At 58.7% G+C, this 19,808-nt stretch overlaps 6 protein-coding genes across 6 annotated transcripts; 3 read left to right on the top strand and 3 right to left on the bottom strand.

The window, feature by feature from the left end:
- Nucleotides 1-567: 567 nt before the first annotated feature.
- Nucleotides 568-2,252, top strand: SCHCODRAFT_01174780 (uncharacterized protein; the record flags this gene model as incomplete). The annotated part of the gene is made up of 5 exons (XM_003028186.2): nt 568-803; nt 849-1,112; nt 1,159-1,542; nt 1,603-2,131; nt 2,187-2,252. 5 exons carry the CDS (start codon nt 568-570, stop codon nt 2,250-2,252), a joined length of 1,479 nt encoding a protein of 492 aa, XP_003028232.1.
- Nucleotides 2,253-2,650: 398 nt separating this feature from the next.
- SCHCODRAFT_02638110 (DUF1620-domain-containing protein) lies at nt 2,651-6,483 on the bottom strand. Its single transcript, XM_050346010.1, has 12 exons — nt 6,200-6,483; nt 6,091-6,150; nt 5,793-6,039; nt 5,322-5,742; nt 5,171-5,260; nt 5,030-5,122; nt 4,439-4,981; nt 4,211-4,387; nt 3,650-4,158; nt 3,468-3,601; nt 3,257-3,417; nt 2,651-3,201 (listed from the first exon to the last, which is right to left on the bottom strand). Exons 1-12 carry the CDS (start codon nt 6,441-6,443, stop codon nt 2,962-2,964), a joined length of 2,919 nt encoding a protein of 972 aa, XP_050198084.1. The 5' UTR covers nt 6,444-6,483; the 3' UTR covers nt 2,651-2,961.
- Nucleotides 6,484-6,533: 50 nt separating this feature from the next.
- On the bottom strand, nt 6,534-13,695 carry SCHCODRAFT_02552351 (uncharacterized protein). The gene is made up of 14 exons (XM_003027901.2): nt 13,047-13,695; nt 12,918-12,992; nt 12,546-12,845; nt 12,185-12,460; nt 11,590-11,950; nt 10,853-11,533; nt 10,641-10,802; nt 10,460-10,585; nt 10,313-10,408; nt 10,157-10,264; nt 10,044-10,103; nt 9,105-9,995; nt 8,332-9,054; nt 6,534-8,278 (listed from the first exon to the last, which is right to left on the bottom strand). The coding sequence occupies exons 1-14, from the start codon at nt 13,341-13,343 to the stop codon at nt 6,873-6,875; spliced, it is 5,562 nt and encodes a 1,853-aa protein (XP_003027947.1). The 5' UTR covers nt 13,344-13,695; the 3' UTR covers nt 6,534-6,872.
- Nucleotides 13,696-14,343: 648 nt separating this feature from the next.
- Nucleotides 14,344-15,672, top strand: SCHCODRAFT_02514729 (Metallo-dependent phosphatase; the record flags this gene model as incomplete). The annotated part of the gene is made up of 7 exons (XM_003028185.1): nt 14,344-14,588; nt 14,621-14,698; nt 14,760-14,833; nt 14,881-14,960; nt 15,012-15,129; nt 15,176-15,267; nt 15,334-15,672. The coding sequence occupies 7 exons, from the start codon at nt 14,344-14,346 to the stop codon at nt 15,670-15,672; spliced, it is 1,026 nt and encodes a 341-aa protein (XP_003028231.1).
- Nucleotides 15,604-17,336, bottom strand: SCHCODRAFT_02638106 (uncharacterized protein). The gene is made up of 4 exons (XM_050346009.1): nt 16,963-17,336; nt 16,834-16,905; nt 15,976-16,780; nt 15,604-15,929 (listed from the first exon to the last, which is right to left on the bottom strand). The coding sequence occupies exons 1-4, from the start codon at nt 17,328-17,330 to the stop codon at nt 15,873-15,875; spliced, it is 1,302 nt and encodes a 433-aa protein (XP_050198083.1). The 5' UTR covers nt 17,331-17,336; the 3' UTR covers nt 15,604-15,872.
- Nucleotides 17,337-17,965: 629 nt separating this feature from the next.
- On the top strand, nt 17,966-19,028 carry SCHCODRAFT_01204494 (uncharacterized protein; the record flags this gene model as incomplete). The annotated part of the gene is made up of 4 exons (XM_050341236.1): nt 17,966-18,145; nt 18,196-18,321; nt 18,731-18,763; nt 18,813-19,028. The coding sequence occupies 4 exons, from the start codon at nt 17,966-17,968 to the stop codon at nt 19,026-19,028; spliced, it is 555 nt and encodes a 184-aa protein (XP_050198082.1).
- Nucleotides 19,029-19,808: the final 780 nt, after the last annotated feature.

Genomic DNA, 19,808 nt, shown 5'->3' with positions numbered 1-19,808 from the left:
CGCCGGTCGCGGCCCGTTACTCGGATGTTGCCGAACGGTCATGTGATTGCTCAAAAGTCAGCTGGCATTTCCCGACTTTGAACTTGTCACGAACCTTCATGATGGTTTCCCAACGCCTCTTGACGCTTGACGGCTTCGCTGCGCACAATGATAGCGCACTTGGCAATATAATACTCTAATATATATCCTTGTCCCCACGACTTCGGCGTCATGCAGCGCATGTGTATGCCCAACCCTAATAGATGTTCGCGAACTCGCCCTTGCTATCACCGAACTCTCATTGGGATTGGCTGACGGCCTAGATATGCCTACTACGAGGCGTTAATGGTGTCGCTCTGAACCTATGACCTGGATAGCAGAAGGTGCGTGACGGACACCCTCGTTCCTTCCACCATCTCGCTCGTGTCTCCTCTTTTTACCGTCTCCCCCATCGTCGTTCTCATTCCCTTTGGGGCTTCCGCACTGCAGCTATACGTGACCTTGAACACAACTGAATGTGTGCCAACAAGTCTTTACTCCGAGTCTTTCCGTCATCTGATAAGCGCCCAACAGCTCTTCGTCATGTCGATGCTCCTCGCGCTCCCCGCGTCCCCCACGCAGCTCGATGAAGAGACCGCATCCCTCATCGCCCAGCTTGCGCTCGCGGACCTCGATGAGATGGCTGGAGATTTTGCCGATCAGCAACTTGCCTTCGAGCTGCAGGCCGAGGCGTTGGAGACAATGCTGCGGAACTTCGGCATCGACCCCGTCAGAGCGGCGCGGCAGGCGAGGCAGCAGCTTACACAGCGTCGGGAGGTAGAACGGTATGTATCGTGGTCCTCGTGCACGATGCCGAGCTGACGAAGTAGGAGTGTTCCCGCAACAACGAGTGCACAATCCCCGGCGGCAGAGGCGACTCCTGCGGGACCCCGTGCTTCATCTCCGCCGCGCTCCGAAGCCACTACAAGTCATGCATCAACCTCTAGCGCGTCCGCAGAGCATCGCACGTCTACTTCCTCACCTCTTCAAAGTGAATTACCGTACTCCCCTCCTCGTCCAAGCGAAGGCCCCACGATGTCCAATGTGATATCTGCCGAGAGATACGACCAAGTCGTACCTGTATATCGTTACAGGTGCGCACGCAAGCGTCTAACGGCCCTAATCCCCATGTTGATACAGGCTTAGTGTGACCGATCCTCTCCGCCTCGAGGCCCTCGAGGAAGCAGATTCGACCGATGTCATCAGCGAGCTCGATCGTCAGGAAAATTATGGAGACGATGAGGCGCAGGAGGACGAAGAACATTCGACGCCGATGGAATATGCAGTGCAGTTTCCATCTCCTGACGACGAATCGGAGGACTCCCTCATCGCGCCGTATAGGTCCCCTGAGCATCGGTTGTGGTGGGAGCCGCCCAACGAAGACTCTGAAGAAGAGTCGTTTGAAGCTGCCCCTTCAGAATATGCGGATGGGGAAGGACAGTCTGGCGACGAAGGCGAGCTCTCTGACAGTCCGTTGACTCCGCCAGTCCAGGAGGCGGATTGGCATCCACTTTTGCACGCGTGGTACGTATTACTTTTGGAGATCATATGCAGCAAATCGCTAGACTGACATGCGCTCCACAGCGAGCCTCCCCGCGGCGCGCTATATACGTGTGAAGGCTGCTACGACCACACCTGGTCGACCGAGAGCGTCGATGCGCTCTGTGGCCACCACTTCTGCCCCGAGTGTGTAGAAAGACTCGTCCGGTCCACGCTCACGGACGAAACGCTCTTCCCTCTGCGCTGTTGCGGGCAGCCGCTGTGCGATGCAGCGGTGGACGCGGTGATTCCAAACACCCTTCGCGCGCAGTACCAAATCAAACGCGCCGAGTACGTCGTCGCCCCCGCCGACCGCGTATACTGCGTGAATCCCCGGTGCTCTGCGTTCCTCGGCTCGGGCTTGAGGTCGCACAATCGAGCAGGACCCACCGTCCTATCCTGTACGGCGTGTCATACGACGACCTGCGCGCAATGCAGGCAACCAGGCCATGCGGGACGCGACTGTGTTCAGGAGTCCACCGCCCAGTTCGACGCGCTCGTGAAGGAGAAGCAGTGGCAGCGCTGCCCATCGTGTGGTGCCACTGTTGATCGCACGGCCGGGTGCCCGCATATGGTGTGCCGGTGTGGGAGGGAGTTCTGTTATCTTTGTGGTGGCCTCTATAGCACAGATCATGTTTGCGCTCGACCAACAGGGGAAGCGGCGGTTTGATGGTGGCTCGTCCAGTGGGGTTTAGGTAGTTGTGTTTATGTGATCCTTCCTACTAAGAGATGTACTGTATGTCCAGTGCCACAAAAATTATACAATCAAAGTCGGTCCGTCGAAAGCAGACATGCTAGGTCTCCAGCTCGGTCAATATGCGGCGTCGTCTATTAGGAGAGGGCTGTTTCGCTCATCATTCATTGGCCGAAATCGCACATGAGCGCGTACGAGTGCAAACACGCGCATCAGCTACCTGACTTGAGATAATGCCACCAAGGAGTGTACGGTGGCATCGTCCCAAGTGTCGACCAACGAGTACCCTAGTAGAGTACATTCTTCGACTCGGGGAAGAGCACCAAGGGGTATGCTGAGCCTCTGGTGCTGCACGACTACTGAGCGAGCGATACATCGCATGTCGCTTGCCGGAATTCCGCGATGGCAAGAGTAATACATCTATCAGAAACACCAGGCATGAGTGTACTAGAAGTCAAGGATACTTATGCCTGACGTGAACGCTGGAAATCGCAGTTGAAGGGCAAAAGTTGACGGACGCCTCCATGCCTCCATTACATTCAAGGGCCACATTCAAGGTCACGGCAGCCAATCTGCGTCAGATGCCATCCACCAGGACCTATCTATGCAGCAACGTTGTCAGTGGGACGTGCACCGAATGTCATATCGATACAGGTCTTGCGATGTTTCATCATTTTGAGCCATCTAGCACTCGGCGATTAGGCATATCCCTACGAGTACCACCTCTCCCGCAACTTCTTTCTCCTCACCATCGGTCGAGTCACGACCAATCCTATCGCCAACGCCGAAATCGTCAACACCAACTGGATCTTGTTGAACCCTTCGCTCAACACGTCGAACGTGCCCGATGGCGATACCCGCGTCAGGAACATGTCGAGGCCGTACGCATACACGAGCGACGTCGACTCGAGCAAAGCGGGACTGGTGATGATCTTCGCGGTGTTCGTGATCTGTGGGGACAGCGTTCAGTACCACTTGAACTGCGCGGACCGGAGCTGCACCGACCTCATATTTGTGCGACAAGATCCTCTTCGGGTCGTCGGGCAGGATAGGCTCATACTGGATGAGCAGTTCCTCGGCATCTTGCGCGGTGGGCTTGTGCTTCGGCCGACGCGGGTCGAGTAGTCGACGTTGTAAAGAGTGTATCTTGCCGTCCGCGCGAGCGACTAAGAGGTGTCAGTAGGCATGATGCCGTTCTCACCCATCACACACGTACCAATGAGGTCCTTCATCGTGATTCCATGCTTCGTCCGCGTCGTTGCGAGCGCGGTGATAGGTTGCGGGTACGCGTACGTCTGCTCGTACGTCGTGTAGTTAAGCAGCCCCAGGTCGAACGCGGAGAGCTCAGCACTGCCGAGAGTGAGTAGCTGCGGGACGAGCAACGATCGGTAGACGCACCTTCCGGTCTTCTCATCCGGCGCATGACCCTCGTAGAACTCGACCGTCGCCACCCGGTGTCCCGTAACACCCCCGCCCGTTGCCTCGCCCTCATAGTACGAATAGACCAGCCAATGCTCCGACAGCGACGCATGCACATCGCACACCCCGCGCACCGCCGGCACGCGCGCATGGTACAGCACCGTGCCCTTCGCAGCGTCGACGACCGACACGCCGCAGCCTAACGCGCCCGAAGTGAGCACGCCGACGAGGCGCGGGTTGAGGTACTTGTACAGCGTCTTGCGATCCGCAACGACCTTGCCGAGGCTCGCGATGGGGCCGCGGGAGAGGGGGACGAGCGCGTCGATCCTGTCGCCGGGGGCAGCGGGGATGGACCAGGCGGGGTAGGCGCTTTCGGAGCCGAGGGCGTAGCCGGAGAGGCGACCGGATTCGAGGAGGGGGAAGAAGAGCGAGGATGCGTAGGTGGCGAAAGAAGCTTCTGCGGCCTTGGTCTCGGGGAAGATGGTGTACTGCAAGGGCACTTAGAAGGTGCAGTGGATGTCGTCGGTGAAGGGCACTCACGTCGAGAGACTCGTCAACAAGGACAACAACCCTCGTCTCCGCGTCGAGGAGGAAGGCGTCCGCCAAGGGCTTCTTCACAGCGACGAAGCCAAGCAACGGTTCACCTTTGTCGAATTTGCGCCGCATATCCTTGCCAGTCAGAGCATCCAGATGGTACAACACGGTGTGCGTCTGACCCTGTTCGGTGTCAGTTAGCGAACGCAACACCGTGTGACTACAACTACGCACCTGGGGGGTCTTCCTCTGCGCAACCACAACAACCTGAGGGGTCTCGCCGTCGCTGACCGTCCGCAAAGTAAACACCTTCACAGGCGTCACCACCCCATCCTTATCCTCATACAGCCGACTCCAAAGCACTGCCCCATTGCTCGAGTCCAGCCCATACACTACGCCCCTCGCCGTAGCCGCCACGATAACCTGCCTAAAGCCAAACGCATCCCGAAATACGCCAACCTCAGACGCGGGCGACGTCGCTGACGCGTATGCGCCTGTCGCGAAGCGCTTGGCGAAGCGGTACACGTACTGCGGCAGCTGGCGCGCGTCGCGGATCTGGCGTTGCAAGCGGGAGGTGGAGGGCGAGGAGGATGAGGAGGAAGCGGCGACGCGCTCGGGGAGCTCGACGGACTCGGCGGCGGCGATGTGCGCGAGGGCTTCGTCCCGCGTCCATTTGAGGTCTTCTTGCTGCCAGAACTGGACGGCGCCGGTGGAGGTGGTGAGTACGAGGCGGGTGAGGACGGTCCAGCCGCCGGGGACTGCGGCGTCCATGTGGAACTGGAGGATTGGTTTAGGATCGAGAATAATGGGGATTGGGAGACGTACGTGCTCGACCTTGCCGTAGCGGTCAGTGTCGAAGGGGATGGTGAAGCCGGTGACGAGGGTGAAGTGCGGGGTGAAGACGTCGACGGTGACTTTCTATTGCACCGTCAGTATGACAGCAAGATCATAGGCGAGGAGACGCGCCTTGAAGGTGATCGACCAGTACAGCCGCGCAATGTACGGCTTGCCGTCTTTGTCGAGTCCACCAGAGTACAGCGCGGGCGCAGATGGCACCTGCGGTCGCAAACAGATTAACATCCAACGCACAGCCAAGGCTTGAGAGAGACATGCGCACCTCGAAGTCCCAGACCGTGTCAGTGACGCCTGGCTCTTTCTCACTGAGCTTGACGATACGACCCGCGCCGTTGGTCTTCTTCAATACCAGCATGCCTTGGTTGGCCAGAGTGATGTCCAGAAGCTCCTCAACATCCGCATCGTTTGCTTGCAGGGGTCGAGCGAGGAGCTGAGGCATAAGGGGGATCGACTTAAGGTGGCCCTTCTCGAGCCACACGACCGCTCGTTGATCGCCGCTGGTGAGGGCCATGATCTGAGAGGGGTCCGTAACATTGGAGGGGACATGACGAGAAGCAAGCTCAGCGCCGGTTATAGGATCGATGGCAGTCAAGTGGACGGTGTACGAAGCGAACTCTTTGGCGACTCCGATCGCGTATACGGCCTCTGCGGTGTTCACGAGCTGGAGGTAGGTGACGAGCGACCTGGCGCTCGCTTCAGATAATGTGGTGAGGGCTGGAAGATGCGCACGCACCCTTGGTCCTCCGATCTCCATGTCCATTGCGTCTTCCCCCCGCTCTTGCCATTGAGGCGGGTGACGGTGTGGCCTCCGGTCAAGACGTTTAGTTCTGCCATCTCCGGCGCGAACGCGACATGCGTGCCGAATGCCGATGTAGGGCCTTGCGAGTCGTCGTATAGCTTCCTCTCGAAGAGTATGAATCCAGTCAAGGACTCGAACATCCGTACGGTCGACGCGCCAGGGCCGGATAGTGCGACCACAGCTGTCATTTGGGTGAGCTAGCAGCAAGGGGATCATTTGAGGAGATACGCACCATCTTCATACTTGTGGTAGGACACTACAGGGTCCGAGTTGTCGAAAACATGCCTCCACGCTACGGTCCATTAGCCATGACGCGCCACGAGCTCAGTACTGCCACGTACCGACTCCCCCACTGACTGGGTCCAGCGCTGCTAGCACATTCTTGTCCGTGATAGACAGGATGACACTCTTAGACGTCTTCCCTTTGACTCTGTGCATGAGCGGCGCCGTCCCTGGGGTGTGCACTTGGGGGACACCGACGAGGCTCTTGTGCCAGTCGATCACCCCGACGTCAGACTCATGTAAGGCCCATGATAGTGTTGAGGATATGAGGACGATAAGCGGCGTCCAGAGCCGCATCCTCATCGCAGACGACGGTGAGCGCGGGTTCAATTGGCGGCGCGCGACAAGCGCGCGCGGCTCTCTTCGCCGGTACCCACACGTGACTGGACGCGTGCGGACCCACAAGTTCGAGTTCGGATTTCAGCCATTGCAAAGAAAATCGAGAGAGAATACGTATGTAAGTACTATGCTACAAAGGTGGGGTATGTGTGAGATACGAGTACAGATACAGATGGGGGTCAGTGGGGAGTGTCAATCGCCGGATTGTCAGCTGAGGCACCCTCGAGCCTCTTCGTCTAGCGGGCAAGGCCAGCGGGGCGTCTCCGCCGGCCTCACCCAGCAGCATCGGCGGGTGGCCGCCCGCCGATGCCGCACCCCGCAAGTCAGTGCACCGCGGCGCCTCACGGTGTGCTGACTTGGGAGGAGGGTATGCAATTAGTGCGTTTTATGCTGTTAACGTCCACGTCCACGTCCACGTCCGCGCTGCCCGCCCCCATTACCACGGTTAGAAGAGCCCCCGCCTCTTGGTCTCCCGCCTCCAGAGGTCTGGTTGTTGCGTGACGAAGTCTTTTTGTAAGGGAATAGCTCCTCCTGCCTCATGACCTCGTCGAGTACTTGCTCGTAAAGCCTCGATGGTACAGGGTCGTAGTCAGCCACCTGGCCGAAGGCGTTTCCGCGGAGGACCAGCAATCCATCCTGCACGGCCCAGCGCACAGCGTGGAGATTCGGCTGGCCGGAGTACACCGCGTCGTCGCCCCTGGGTGCCAAGACACCCGGCGACTGTATGAGGTCCTCGTAGAAATAATACAGCTCGTCCTGGTTCCTGAATGTCCGGAATGGCTTGTCCTTCATGTCCATGGAAGGCGCGTCCAAGTTGTTCTCGATAATAGGGAGGTCGCGCTCGTCCATCCGTAGGCGGTGGCCGATACCGGCGATGAGCACATCCATGAAGGTGGAGCAGAGCCAAGGTTTCGAGAAGCCGGTCGTTACGCTGAAGAGGCGCCAGTACTCCATGCGGAAGCCGACGTCCCAGGCGTCGAGGTACAGATTGCGGTCAGCGATGCCAGCGGGCACCGGTGGGTAGGCCGAAGGCTTGCCAGACTGGTCCTTGTATCCCAGAGTGTTCGACGCGTGGATGCCGTCTGCGAGGCCGAGGATGCCGATGGGGTCGTGCTTGACAAGCTTGTCCAAGCAGTCGGCGTTTGTGCGAGCGGCGGCGAGCATCTGCGCAACTCCATTGTGATCGCGGTCGTAGTCACGGATGGAGGGGCGCAACACGACCGGCGTGGGAGGCGCATCTGGTATGGTCGATGCAGTGGGCTCGGGCGAAGTGGATGTGGATGGCTCATGCGCAGTCGTGGATGACATAGAGACCTCTGCAGCTGGCGTTGACGGCGCCTCCGCGACTGGTGTAAACGGCTCTTGCTGAGACGGCGCAGACGGCTCGTCGTCAGGCGACGCGAACGGCGCAGGCGCAGACGACTCGGGGCTGACGGGCTCGATGAGGCTCGACGTAGGGACGACCGGGGACGAGGGAGCCCTGACTGGGGACGACGGCACACTTGAGGGCAGGGGCGGTGGCGTCTGCGGTGTAGGCGTCGAAGGTGAGGGCTCCGATGGCGCGGGACTGGGCGAACGCGACGATGACGGGCTCAATGAGCGAGAGGACGAGGGGCTCGCGGGCGTCGGTGGTGCCGTGGTCCGAGACGAGGATGGGAGCGTCAAGCCCGAGGTGGTGGGCCGGGTGGCAGGCTCAGGATCCGGATTCGCGGGCATCGACGTAGGTGGCGGCGGAGTAGACCCCTTTGACTGGACACGTTTAGCAGCAGCCTGCGCGGCGAGCTGTTGAACTTCTTCCTCTGAGAGTTTGTCAGAAAACACACATTGCCTGAAGATCATCCATATCACTCACCCTCATCAAGGCTCTCCATGAGGATCTGAGCCTCTATAGGTACCATCCACTCCGTCAGGAGCTTCTGCGTGATGTGATAGATGAGCTGGTCGCTCGCCGAATCGTTCAGAAGCTCGTCATCGCCGAAGCGGCGGAGGGCGTTGAGCACCCCGAGCTCTATGGCAGAGAGATCCGCTGCAACGTCTCCAGCACTCTGGCCGACGAGAGCCGTCCGATAGACCCTGCGCTTCCCTGGCAGATATCTCAACGCGCCGCTTGCGATACGCAAGAACGCCGAATGACGACGCAGTTCATGGCGCGTCTTGTCGCCGACCTCCTCCTTCAGAACTTCGCCCGATATGAGGTCCATCGCGTCTCCACCAGGCCGCTGTCGAAGCTCCGTGATGATCCAGAATCCGACGATGAAGATCCAGTCCTCGACGGCGAAGGAGAGGTCGTCACACGAGACCGTGAGGCTGCCACGAACGACGATGGCGATGGGGCTGCCGAGCTGGTAGCCGTGGATGTAGTCCTTTGACCGAGCGTCCGCGTCGGGCACGGGAACACAAAGAGCAGCGAACATGTTGGTCGTGTCGTTCTCAAGGGATATCCGATCCACGAAGCCATCGCAGAAGCCCGCCTTGTATTCGTCCGAGGTCTTGCACAAGAACTCTGCAAGTCGCTCGAGCAGCGGGGCGAGCCTTGGGTCGGACATGAGGTAGGGCGAGATAGGGTCGAGGAACGCTGCGAGGTGATGAGTGAAGGCCATAACACGCAGAAGATTTCTGACTCACCAACGTCGATCTGGGGCTCGTCCACGAACGTGTCGAGTGCAGAAATGGAGTCCGCGCTGTCGTCCAAGGAGGTATCAAACTCCATAGGAGCCGCGTCATCAGTCAAGGACAGCGTCACATCACGTCCTTCCAGGATCTCCACCACTTCGCTCGGCACCTCGGAAAATGTCGCGGAAAGAACATCGTCGGCGACCAACGAGTAGACGTAGGCGTGTACCATCTTCCAGACGTGAGGATCCAAGGAACGCGGGCACTCATCGAGTAGGAAGTCGGCGGGGGAAACAAGGTGATGCGCTACGGAGTATACGACAGCGCATTCGAATGCCGCGTCGTCGACTTTTTCCTTGCGATGGATCTTCTGGCAGCGCTCCAAGTCGGCTTGCGTGAACGGAGCGTCAGCCACGACCGCCAAGATGTCGGATTGCGGTGCGTTAGGTGCCTCTGCTACAGCCGATAGATATTCGCTCCATGTCTTTGCGATCTTGTAGTCGTCGGGATAAGCCAGGTTGTATATGCCGAAGATGATCCTGTACGCGAGCGCTTGAATCACGCCCTCTGCTTTCAGCTCGCGGACCATGGACTGATCCCGCGCACGCTCATAAACTTGCGCGTACTGCCGGCCAAGCCATTCTCCATCGGTCCATTCCAGGATTAGCATGCCGGACCACCGCGATGGTTGAAGGGCGTCCATGCGGTAAGCAAGGCCTTTGTCCAACTTACTGGCGACTGCGTGCAAGAAGCCCTGGCGGAAGTGTTCGAGTGTGATCTTCTCCAGGAAGGCTTGCAGGTCCTCTTCGACATCCTGGTCCAGTGCGCTAAGGACTTCGTTTTCGACATCGGCCCAGCGGCGAGCGACGTTCGCGTCCTCGAAGGTGAACGCGGTCGAAATATCTGTGCTGTGTGAGTGCTTTATCTTCGATTCTGAGAGGAAGGACGCACCCGCTACGCCTGTCACGGCAATGAAGGATTCAAAGGAAGTATTTGCAAGCGAGTTGTCCTCTGTTAGGGAAGGGTCAATCAAGATATCCATGCTTGAATGATGGCACACGTACCCGTCGCCTCGGGCAACGGGGCCTCGGACGGCGCGTCGGAGGCGTGGTCCGCAGCTACAGGTGCTTCTCCGGCCTGGGTAGAGTAGATGATGGCGCCGTCCGTAGGATCTGAAGATCTTGAGCATTGAACGAGACATAGAGAGATGAGCTACGCACCTCGTGATACGACCTCCGAGGCAAAGTCAGGGTAGGGTGCGGTTGGAAGTGTGTACTCGTCGGGATGTGAGTAGGCACTGGAATGTGTATCGTCGTCTGCAAGGCAATCAGCACAGAAATCTGGCGCCACTCGATCAGGGCACGTACCCGTCGCTTCAAGCAACGGGGCAGTTGACGCGTCGAATATTTCTGGCGCGTCTGCGATATAGGCGGGGGATGGAACGGAGCTCTGGTACAATGTGTTGAAGTACATCGCATTCTGCTGTGCGAGCTCTGGATAGACGTTGGATCAGTGGCTTGAAGGAGTCTAACACGACAGGTAACCCACGCATAAGCGCCAGCTTGTCCTCGTCAGACATGTCCGGGAAGTCAGGTTGGGCCGAGTAGAGGACATCTTGGGAGGGTTCGGGGACGGTGTTCGGGGTGAAGGCTTCGTAGTATGCGTCGTTAGACGTGATGTACGTCTCACTGGGGGCATCGGTGCCAAGCTCTGTACGGGCGGATCAGTCACTAATCATAACAAGCACTATAGCCACGCACCAGACGCCGATGGCGTCGAGGCCTCATCGGGGGAGGGAGCGGATAGTAGGTCGAAGATCGAGGGTATCTCCAGTAGCGCATCCGGGACGGCGGCCTGGTTGTCATCTTGGACGGCTGATCCAGACAAGTCCTGGGCGACTGGCTCAGGGAAGTCAGCCATGTCAAAGGCGGCGTTGTTGTAGTCGGCGTTGGAGACGATGTACTCGGCAGGAGGGGTGATGTGCTCGGCGGACGGGACGGTGTACTCGGCGGACGGGGCGGAGTCCTCGGTGGACGAGGCGGTGTCCACGACATCGGAGGTGTTGGCGGGCTCGACATCGAAGCCGTTGATGTACTCGGCATAGAAGGAGTCGGTAGGCTCGGTGTTGAAAGGTCCGTCGGGAACAACATCGACGACGTTGATGGGCTGAGCATCGGGGGCATTGACGGGCTCGGCGTCAAGCGCATGGACATCCTCGACGGCGTCTTCGCCCTCGTCCCCGACGGGCACTTCGTCCATGTCCTCATCGAACTCGTCCTCTTTGTCCTCGATTGCGGAAGTGGGCTGGTTCAGGGTCGTCGACGAGTGCTCGGATTGGTCGGAGTGCTCGTCCTCAGAGACAGAGTGTTCGTCCTCAGAGACAGAGTGTTCGGATTTCTCGTGTTGCTCGGAATGCCCGTCCTCGGCGTCAGAGTCGGAACCTAAGGCTCGTTGATCAGCCTTTCCTCGTCGTGAGTACGGAAGTAGGTCAACGCACCTGAGTCCTCAGCGGCACGAGGCAATAGAAGGGTAGTAGGAGGTGATGAAGGGGAAGGGGGAGAGGGGCTGACGTCCGTCTCCAGGTCGGCGGCTTCGTTGGCGCTGGCAACTTCATGTTCGACGTTGACGCTGGCGGGCTCGAGTTCAACGCTGACGGGTGCATCTTCGACGACATCGACGGGTGCATCTTCGACGACATCGACGGTTTCGTCTTCGTTGACGGCGACAGGTGCATCTTCAACAACAGCTTCATCCTCGACGACAGGCTCCGAATCATCGTCGTCAGAGGAAGCGGAAGAGGATTGATCGGCAGCGTTGTCCAATTCGGTGGTCAAGGCGGGCGCGTCGGGCAGGATGCGCTGGGGGCGAAGGTCAGCAAGGGACGTCCAGAGTCGATCATGAAGGCGAAGCGGAAAGTCAACATGCAACGTGAGAAAACACGAGGCCGCGATAATGAGCCATAACGTAAAAGGGCCATAAAGCCCGTGTGCAACACGCCCCACGTAAAAGGCTGCGATATACACCGCGTGAAGTCGAACAGAAATACCGAGGCAGCGAGTCCATCGAGGCAGCAGACAGCCAATATCACGCACCTTCCTCGCCAGAATCTCCTCCCGCGTCGCGGACGCGAGCGCGCGCGCGCGCTCGTGGAACCCGGCATCGTCGTCGGGCGGGGTGATTCCCAGCGTTTCGAGCAAGTAGGCCTTGATATCCTGGCGCGAGACTACGAGAGCCTCGAGGGAGCGCACGACCTGCTTGCGCAAGTCTGGCTTGACCCGATCAAGCAGGCCGACGGCGGCCTTGAGGGGGAGGCAGACGGCGGCGAGGATGGTCCGGAGCGTCCAGTATACCCAGACGGTGATGGTGTTCTGGGGAAGACGGGTTAGCGATGGTAAGCGAAGATAGACGGACGATATGCTCAAGGGCTCGTTCGAAAGAGTAGAAGAAACTCACCAGGACCAGTCCAACCTGTACCCCGGTTGCAAGCAGGAGGAACCGCACGGCGAAGTGGGCCAGGTCCTTCTCCCAGGTGTACCCTCGATACCAGAGTTCCCGGATGTAGTAGAGGATGAAGTCATGATTGTGGGCGATGTGCACTGGGATGTTCCACAGCTGCACCAGGGGCACCAAGATGTCCCAGCCTGGCTTTGCGAGCGCCCAAGGAGATATCAAGTCGTCGTACCGAGGAGATATCGCGTCGCTGATCATGACGCAGTATATCCCGGACATGTTGTAGTTGCGTACGATGGGGATCTGTAAGAGAGTGGTTAGAATAGGTTTGGCCGAGGTAGAGGGGTGTGGCAAGGCCGGGAACACGAGACTGACAGAGGCAATGACCAGGAAGTACACCGTGGAGGTGTGGAGGGTGAAGCGGTTGGGGCCGAAGAAAGTAAAGGAAGCCTGTGGCAAAGGTATCAGTACTTCTGGACTCAGTACAGATTAGAATACACGCACTGCGACGAGCATCGCCGCGACGACGGGCCAGAGGATGGTGAGGAGTTCGGGGACGGTGTTGAAGTCGATCAAGGTCGCGTCACTGGGGAGCGCATCGTACAGCGTGCGAGCATATCGAAGGAAAGGGACGAAGTAATCGGCGACCTGATCGAACTCGGTGGGCTCAGGGGGGAAGACGAAGCCGAGCGCGTCGGCGAAGGAATACTGGACGTGGTAGAGGACGCGGAAGAAGGTTTGGATGACGGCGCCGACAGCCTGTATAGACGCCAAGACGGCGTCAAGCGATGGGGGGTCCATCGTATATGGCGTTGAGTTCGCCCAAAGCCTGAGAGTCAAAGGGCTCGGCCGGGAACGATTGCGATGGTTATGCGCGCGGATGTGGGCGTCGCAGGAAAAGTGTGGAAGGGGGGCGAAGGAAGGGCGCCGGGTTTTATCGTGCGCGGACCAGCCTGGGAACAAGGGCGGGTGGTCTGTGGGCGCGCGGTTCGAATAACAATAAGGGTCCGCTGCGGCGAAGATACCCCCTTTTGGGTGCCCCCATGTTTCCGCGATGGGTAGGTGCTCCCTTCGCCGCTGGGAGCGCGGGAAGTGTTCCGATATGTCATTGTGCTCATTCGAGAGCAAGCAACGAGTTCTCAGAGGCTTTCGGTCGCCCAGAGAGAGGCAGCTTTCGCGGCGCCTAACTGATAACGTTCGTCAAAGGGAAGAGCGCGGACTTCGAATTGAATGACTCACGAGGGTAGGGATCACGGCCTGCAGAAGAGCAGCTGTATAGGCTGGGAAAGATCACAGCACAGCAATCAGAAGATCGTAATGGAGGACGGCCAGGTCATGGCACGGCAAGCGGCTCCGTCGCTGCCACACGATTTCCTGCGCCCCAACACGAGGCGTATCAGTGGAATATCATGGCTCGTCATCTGCACAACTTCTTGCCATCGTCAAGTGACTTTCAGGTGCGTCCGGATACCCGGTGCTGCCGCAGACAATGGACTTGCGAAAACCTGTTTGCCGTCTATTGTTCTAGCCACGCAGGTCCTTATTTGGTAACAAGTGGCGCGTAGAGCACCGATCCCCTGTTTCGTCTGACGAAGTCAGGATCAGAGCTTTGCAGTCGAGTGTGCGCAATATATAGTCACCTTAGCCACTTAGATGGTAGCAGGTCGATTTCAGATGGAGGGGTGAACGAACGACGAACGAGGTTTGAACTCGACTAAGCGCGACCAAATACGAAGTTCATTGTGTGGGGCTGAACTCTGACATACGTCCGTTGTTCCTTGCCATCGTACACATTCTCTCCATGTCCCTATACAACCCAGATCGCTGGATAGACCAGCTCATGAGCTGCAAACACCTGTCCGAGCCCGAAATGAAGATCCTCTGCGAGCGCGTCCGCGCCATCCTGCTCGAGGAATCTAACATTCAGCCCGTCTCAAGCCCGGTGACGATCTGCGGGGACATCCACGGGCAGTTCTGGGACCTGCTCGAGCTGCTGAGGAAGGGGGGCGACATACCTGACACAAGCTACATCTTCATGGCACGTAGGTGCTGTTCCTTGCGTGGGCCGACGCGCTGAGCGCTTACCAGGGTGACTTTGTCGATCGCGGACACTACAGCCTCGAGACGGTCTCGCTGCTGCTTGCGCTGAAGGCAAGGTACTTCATCTCGCGCTATGGCTGCGGGGAGGGGGGACGGACGCTCATGACGCGATCGAAGATACCCGGACAAGGTCTCGCTCCTGCGCGGAAACCACGAGAGCAGGCAGATCACACAGGTGTACGGATTCTATGGTGTGTGGCAATGGTTCTCCTCCTGGACAGTACTCACGCGCGCCCAGACGAATGCCAACAGAAGTACGGGAGCGCGACCGTGTGGAAGGCCTGCTGCAACGTATTCGACTACCTCAACCTCGCTGCTGTGCGTGTGCATGCGCATTCCCCCTTCCCCCTCCCCTCATTCGTATCCTAGATCATCGATGGAGAGACCCTATGCGTGCACGGCGGTCTCTCCCCCGACATACGAACACTCGACCAGATCCGCGTGCTCTCCCGCGCGCAGGAGATCCCTCACGAAGGCGCGCTATGTGGTGCGACCACTCTTCAACCTCTCCCTACCCATCTCATCCCTCGTAGATCTCATGTGGTCCGACCCCGACGAGGTCGATAACTGGGCCGTCAGCCCTCGCGGCGCAGGGTGGTTGTTTGGCGAGTCCGTGACAAGGGAGGTGCGCTATCCTTTCTCCGTGTTTGCGAATGTCAGGCTGACGTCCTCAATTTCCCCCTCCCCTCAGTTCAACCACACCAACGCCCTCCGCCTCATCGCACGCGCACACCAGCTCATACAAGAGGGCTACAAATACATGTTCGACTCCGCCCTCGTCACCGTGTGGTCCGCGCCGAATTACTGCTACCGGTGCGGGAACTTGGCGTCGATATTGACGATCCGGGAGGACGGGGAGCGGGTCTTCACGGTGTATGGCGCGGCGGCGGAGAATGAGCGGGATGGAGGGGTTGGAGGGAGGGGAGTGGTGAGTGCTCACGAGTCCTTTTTCTCCGAACGGTGGACTTTAACGTATGCTTGTCGTATGCTAACGCGAATGTTACAGAACCAAACGCAGTACTTTATGTGAAGATGGGCTCCGTTTCGGACGTATATATTCTTTCTTCGATGTGGATCCACGGTTCCGTCACACGCCTCTCATTGTTGTACAAGGAGGATCAGCCACGCCGTCAAGATGGAAATTCGGTCAGTCTCGTTGAGAAAGAGCTCATTGACGTGAGAAAGCAAGCGTCGACGGCCCAAAGAAGGGAGCTTAGGAGCCTGGACAGCTCACAGCCTGTTACGCGCACACCGCACGCACGCCGCCATCGCGCAGTCTCTGCAAAACTGAGAATTGCTCAGCACGGTGCGTCCGTAGCTCGGCGGTACTCACCAAGAGATATAGCGCAAGGTGATGGTGACAGCTCTCACAGCGACCGCCACCGTACTGCTTCCGCCACCGATGCCCGTCTGCCCCGCAATCGTGGTTGTACCTCAATCTTTCCACCCGCTGCGCGACCCTCTCCCTGAAGATATTCGGCGCCGCCTGCCGCGCACCCGCGCCGAGCTCGTTCTCCACTCGCAGCCGCGCCGTGTCCAGCAGCCGGTCCTCATCCCACTGCCGACACGTGCAGTTCTTCCACCGCGCCGCGCAGAGGTAGCAGAACTGCGCGCGGCAGCGGCAGGTCATGTGGAAGCAGCCCTGGCTGAGCTCGACGATGTTCTTGCACTCGGGGCACGTCTGCCAGCCAGACGCGCGTGCGAGCGCGCGGACGGCCTCGGCGGCCTGGTTCTCGCCGCACGCGGCGCCCGGGTGTGCGCTTTCCTTGCAGGACGAGCATGCAAGGGTGTTGCAGCGCGGGCAGCGGACGTCGGCGCGCGGGCTATCGGGGTCGGCCGCGCCGAGGAAGTGGGAGCAGGTTGCGTTGGGGCAGTAGAGGCGGCGTGTGGCGGGCGTGCTGAGCTCGGCGGATTTGGCGTCGAAGGTGCGCTGGGTGGCGGTGTCGAGGAGGGCGCGGATGGCGCGGACGGGGAGGGGGCGGTTGTCGCAGCGGAGAGGCCAGAGGGACTCATCCTGAAGGGCAGTGGCAACAAGTTGGCGGATGCAGTGACGGCAGTAGAAGTGGCCGCAGGGGCCTTGGACGCGCTGTTGGGTCGCGATATCGTCCATGCAGACGATGCACTCGATGACGATGCGACTGAAGGGTGGTCAGTGCGTCTTCTCGTTCGTGGTAGGTGAACCTGGACTGACTCTGTCTTTCCTCCCAGGTTGCTTGTCGAGGGAGTCGCGGGGCTGGTCGCACCAGTAGACTCAGCATTGTCTCTGAAATCAATCGTACGCTGTAAGCTCATGTTCACCGTCGTCATTCTGTACACTCACACGGGTTCTAACCCGACGCAGCCTTGTTCTGCCAACTCCTGCGCTCTTGACCTGCGTGGCAGATCCTGCCCGTTTGCCAGAGCTTCGGCAAAGCGCCGATCATCCATCGCGGCCTGCTCCGCCGCCAAGACTCTCGCATCGGCCTCAAGCGCGTCGTCCAAGCTCTCCGCGAACCGGAAGTCGTCCATCGCCTGCAACATCGCCTCGTAGATCAGCAGCTGCTCCGCCATCGCTACGTCTTCGTCCGTTGGGGGAACATCCTCGCGCGCTTTACCCTTGCGACGACCCTCGATCGCGGCAAGATCCTCGAGGGCAAGCTCGGCAACGAGGCGCGCCGTAACGCGGTCGAGGTCGGGGTTGGCAGCCATCGCGACGAGCAAAGGAGGGAAACTACTTCGTGCGCAGTTTATCTGAGCATCGGTGAGCCTGTGTATCGCCGCTGAATAGGAGGAAGGCACAGCATTGCAGGGTACGTGGGCGCCTATCTCGGCACTTGTGCGCAGGAGACCATGCTGGTGCCGACCTTCTATAAGGTTTTCGAAGGAAGGATGAGCGCTTTGAGATACAAGGAGGTGCGCCTGGGCATGACGGAATGGCAACCGACGACCTCAAGATGTTTAGTGGATGCAGAGGGGTCGCGTCTGAGGTTCGCTCTGATTCCCCGATCATCGTGCATGCATTGCACGGCCTTGATGGCCTGTCCGGGTTAATCACATACACTTCAGGCTGCGCGCCCTCGCGGCGCCGCTTCCGAGCAGGCCCGTATCACAACTGCTTGTTTCCTACCACCATCCGCTCCCTTGCCAGCACCGAACCTCTTGCGTTCGACACTGCAGAGAGCCACGATGGTGAGCGCCCAGTTTGTCACTGCAAGGGCCTCGCTCAACTATGTATCCAGTCACGAAGCGAGAGCATGCCCACTCCTCCACCGACACCATCAGCGGCTCCAATGTCAACCCAAAATGTAGTGCATCGAAGTATTTACACCCGGAAGGAGCGCGCCATGGCGCGCATCATGGACAAGTGGGGTCGCTCACGCTCACAAATTGCTGCGGAGCTAGGCCATGGAACGGCGGCGTCCGTGAGGCGCTGTGTGATCAACAACTACAAGGAGAAAGACAACGTCAAGGAAGACTACAAGTATGTCAGTAGGGAATTCGCAGAGAGGTATCCCAAAATCTTGGTACGCCCTTTGTTCGCGAATGAGAGGCACAGGAGGCTGACAATACTCAGGAGGTCAAAAACCGCCGCCGTGACGCGCAGGGTAGACGGTTTGCGACAGTGGTTGTAGTGAAGCCGAACGGTTCACAAGACGAACAAGGTCAGGAAGGGGACACGGAGGAACGTCAGATCTGGCTGGTACGTGATCGCCTCTCCTTAGTATTGTTCTTTCTCAAGCAGCCGCAGACTTCTGTGGCCAGTGCGCGGCTCGACAAAGCCACGGTGTTGCCTCCCGCCAATGGGGGACCCACTCGCAGAGCTCGACGTGGACATAGCCCGTATCCCATGCACCTTCGCCATTCTTCCACGGCCATGTCTCGAAGACAGGTCCAGTCATATATGGTTCTGTCCAATACAGCGACGGACGCTGATTCCTGTTCTCTCCCTAGCCCACCGTTGTAAGGAGTGCCGAGAGTAAAGAATCACGCCGGCAGGATACGTCTCAGCTTGTAAATATTAGGCAAGATCAAACAGCGAGTACACCCGGGCCTGTACGTGAAAGCTCCGGGCAGTATGCATGTTTATGCTGACTCACGACTCCTTGTAGTCCCATCCGACAAGCCCAGCTGACCATCGCAAGGTATTTACGATGTTTTGACCGCCAATTGATGTGATTTGAGATCCAGCAGGACTTCTTTCAAGAGTTTCGAGTCCAGGACTACGCCGATAAGTTGCGCGAGAAGGACCTTGTGGGTCGGGCCGAGTGCGTCGAGCTTGCGCTCGACTGCAGGCTGAAGCCCGAGCTTCTCTCTCGCGTTTTGCAAGTCATGGTCCCGGACATGCCAGAGCGCAAGCGCCTCCCATTCTGCGAGCTTCTGGTTGAGGAAGCGAGCCTGAGGAATTGATTTTTCTGCGTGAGCTACATCTTACTCCTCTGTCTTTTGCCTGATGCTAAACCGGTCAGACACAGAATAATGGTTCGTAAAGGCTCAGAACTGCAAAGCCCGTCCTCAATCCCCCGTGATCATGTACGCCCACGGCACTTCCTACGATCTCTTCGATGTACACTTCTCTGTCGAATTTACATACTATGTAATGGACTGCAGAATAGGAACTCAGCGGCGGTTCTCCGTTATCGTCCCGGTCCGCTGACCAGGACCCCGTCCATCATGTTTCTCAAGCCGCAGACGATCCACGTTTTCTCTTCGTGCACACACTACTCACATCTTCCTAGCTTGCAACGGCCGCAGGCGGCTTAACTGTAGGCCGTACCTCCATCTCGCCCTCACAGTGGAGAAGGTGAACCCCTTTGTACTTTTCCCCTTTTGGACAGACCGCTTACCCTTCTTGCCAGTATGACCGATTTGATGCATCGCGAGAAGCTGCTCAGCTGTGATACGCGGTATCCACGCGCTGTCCGTACGAGGGGCACGGGAGTACTGAGTATCGTAATTTCGTCCGAAAGAAGGATGGTCCACTCGTCCAGGAAAGGTATGTTCAAACCGGGAGGTCCGCATACGATGGTGGGCGCACCCCGCGTAGAGTTCTGGAAAAGAGGCGGATATACCTTGGACCCCAAATTCCCTGCGTGCGTAGCGGTTCCGCGTTGGTCGACTCTGAGCCTCGTCAGGTTCATGGCGGTACGCTGCACTGCCCAGACTCGCCTGCAGGCTCACATGCTGACC

This window comes from Schizophyllum commune (genome assembly GCF_000143185.2).
Source record: "Schizophyllum commune H4-8 unplaced genomic scaffold SCHCOscaffold_11, whole genome shotgun sequence".
In the NCBI taxonomy this organism is placed as follows: domain Eukaryota; kingdom Fungi; phylum Basidiomycota; class Agaricomycetes; order Agaricales; family Schizophyllaceae; genus Schizophyllum; species Schizophyllum commune.
The sequence above is the reverse complement of the archived record's forward strand: the minus strand, read 5'-3'. Positions and strand labels throughout refer to the sequence as shown.